General features: G+C 47.8%; 1 protein-coding gene across 1 annotated transcript; it reads right to left on the reverse strand.

The window, feature by feature from the left end:
• Positions 1 to 1,131: 1,131 nt before the first annotated feature.
• Ntf3 (neurotrophin 3) lies at positions 1,132 to 2,095 on the reverse strand. Its single transcript, XM_026788303.1, has one exon. It carries the CDS (start codon positions 2,078 to 2,080, stop codon positions 1,304 to 1,306), a length of 777 nt encoding a protein of 258 aa, XP_026644104.1. The 5' UTR covers positions 2,081 to 2,095; the 3' UTR covers positions 1,132 to 1,303.
• Between the last annotated feature and the right edge of the window lie 577 nt (positions 2,096 to 2,672).

Consider the following 2,672-nt stretch of genomic DNA (forward strand, 5'->3'; position numbering starts at 1 on the left):
AAACTCTTTGGGGTGAGGCCTCACTAATGTCCCTATTCTCACAAGGACCAGAGGTTATCACCACAGTGATCCCTTGCCAAGACTCAGCAGGCACCAAGAAAGTCCTTTGCGTGTGGACCGTTTGCGTCTCCTGGGTGCATCAAGTAACAGTGATACAGGGTTGACCGCAATACCCTGGAAAGAAGGAAGCAATGGACAAGGCCACGACACTCTCAGAGGCCTACCTCCGGCTACTAAGTTTATAATGGGGACTTGACTGACTTGTCAGCAATCCTGGGAATCTCAGAATGACTGCATCCCCAGGAAACCCGGGCTCTGGTAGTCTTCAAACCCTTTGCAAGGTCATAGGGGAGGGGCTGGAGTTTGAACCAGCTCTTTCTCCCAAGCCTACCCATTTACAACTGCTCATGGCAAAGTCCCTGGGCCAAGAGAATCTTTAATGAGTACATTTATCTTCTGTATATGGATTATTCATGAGCCATTTCAGTTTGCTCCTGGGTAGATCTATAATTTTTCTGTTACAGTTTGAACCCCACCACCACCACCACACACACACACACACACACACACACACACACACACACACACACTGCACATAAAAGCTGTTAGGAATAGTTAGGCAATTTTTTCCTCCCTGTCTAAAAGGATAAAAACCACTTACCAAAAGCAAAAACAAAACCAAAGCCAAATGAAAAGAAAAAAAAAATATTCCAACCCTTACACAATCCCCAAACAACAAATGTGCTGAAAAGTAAAAGTGCCAGGTTCGTTATTATTGGCGCAGACCACAGCTCTAATTGGCAGGCTCCATAGCTGGGAAGAGTAAGTGAGGACCTGATCGTGAGCTAGCTGTCCAGAGGAGAATGCCAAGCCGCGGGTTACAAGGTACCGTTTCAACGGAGGCCTTAGCGGTTCTCTTAATTCATTAATCCAACGTGGAACACACCAGAAGGGGGATAGAACTCTGTTTATACACAACTCTGACATCGTCTGATTTTAAGAAGTTTACTAAAACCACAGTCATGGCCTTGACAATACTGAAGGCAAAATACTGGTGTACACAGGTTTTTACAGAAGGATTCCCAAGAGCCCGGTCACAGAACAAGGCTAACAGATGGGAGAGGCCTGAGGGAAGGCAAGCACACGAATTTTATTGAGAAAAAAGCTTATATACTGTAAGGGTTGCCGAAGTTTAATAAATAAAGGTCAACTTATAATATATAAAAACAATATAAACATTTATATGCTACATGCATATCATATAATTTAAAGTAATAATTTATATGTGGGGACAGATGCCAATTCATGTTCTTCCAATTTTTCTTGACAAGGCACACACACAGGAAGTGTCTATTCGTATCCAGCGCCAGCCTACGAGTTTGTTGTTTTCTGAGGTCAGTGCTCGGACATAGGTCTGGGACGTTTTGCACTGAGAGTTCCAGTGTTTGTCATCAATTCCCCTGCAACCGTTTTTAACTGGCCTGGCTTCTTTACATCTCGTTTCATAAAAATATTGTTTGACGGGGGAGTTGCCGGTCTTGATCTCCCCCAGCACTGTGACCTGGTGTCCCCGAATGTCAATGGCTGAGGACTTGTCGGTCACCCACAGGCTCTCACTGTCACACACCGAGTACTCTCCTCGGTGACTCTTATGCTCCGCGTACCGTTTCCGCCGTGAGGACGTTCTGTTGGCTACCACCGGGTTGCCCACATAATCCTCCATGAGATACAAGGGAGGGGGCTCCAAAGGGGTGCTGTCACTGAGCAGGACCCGGGGCGAATTGTAGCGTCTCTGTTGTCGTAGTAGTTCTGTGTCCGTTGCGATCATGGGCTGGAATTCCGACCTGGTGGATTCTGCCTGCTCCGGTTCTCTGGGGGCTTCCGCTTTGGGCAGGGTGCTCTGGTAATTTTCCTTAACATCCACCATTTGCTTAGAGAGCTTGTTTTTCAAAATATCCGCCTGGATCAGTTTTATAATGAGGGAATTGAGCGAGTCTTCTGGCAAACTCCTTTGATCCATGTTGTTACCTTGGATGCCACGGAGATAAGCGAGAAATATCACATAAAACAAGATGGACATCACCTTGTTCACCTGTAAGATCTGCAAAGAGGAAACACAGGTGTTAAGGGCTGGCTGCGAGAGTCCGGGTCTTTCAGGTGTCAACTGCCCGAGGCTGACATCTCTGAGAGTAAACGAGAGGGCACCACCATTTAAGGAAGCAGCCCAGCTCCTTCCTGCTTATTTAGAAGGGGCAGCTTCCTCCCCCAGCCCCTGAGAAATCCTGGGGAATGCACCACCGGGCTCTGGATGGCTTGCTTTCTAGACTGACAGCACCAGTTGTTTCTACATCAGATGTCTGCATTGCTCCCCAGCCTCCTGCTGTGCACCGGTGACATCCTGACAAGTCCCTTGACCTTGGGAAAGATACATGGCCCACCCTACTGAGGCCACACTGCGGACTGCATCCGTGTACTGCTTTCTCAGTCCAAGGCCTTGTAATTTCCTCAAGACATGTGGTGCTATCGGTCCAATTCTAGCCTGTAGGGCCTTCCAGGAGGACACACTGAGGCTGGCCATTGGGTCTGCTGTTTTTATAGTGCGGCATTAGAGAGAGGCTCATTCCTGGCTCCTCCTGTCCTTGGAAACAAACACAAGGCCACCGGGCACCTGC

The sequence above is a fragment of the Microtus ochrogaster genome, unplaced genomic scaffold, assembly GCF_000317375.1.
Source record: "Microtus ochrogaster isolate Prairie Vole_2 unplaced genomic scaffold, MicOch1.0 UNK1, whole genome shotgun sequence".
Taxonomy (NCBI): domain Eukaryota; kingdom Metazoa; phylum Chordata; class Mammalia; order Rodentia; family Cricetidae; genus Microtus; species Microtus ochrogaster.

Excerpts from the sequence above, each read along its gene's own strand:
- Ntf3 (XM_026788303.1), bottom strand. The coding sequence starts at position 2,080 with ATGTCCATCTTGTTTTATGTGATATTTCTCGCTTATCTCCGTGGCATC.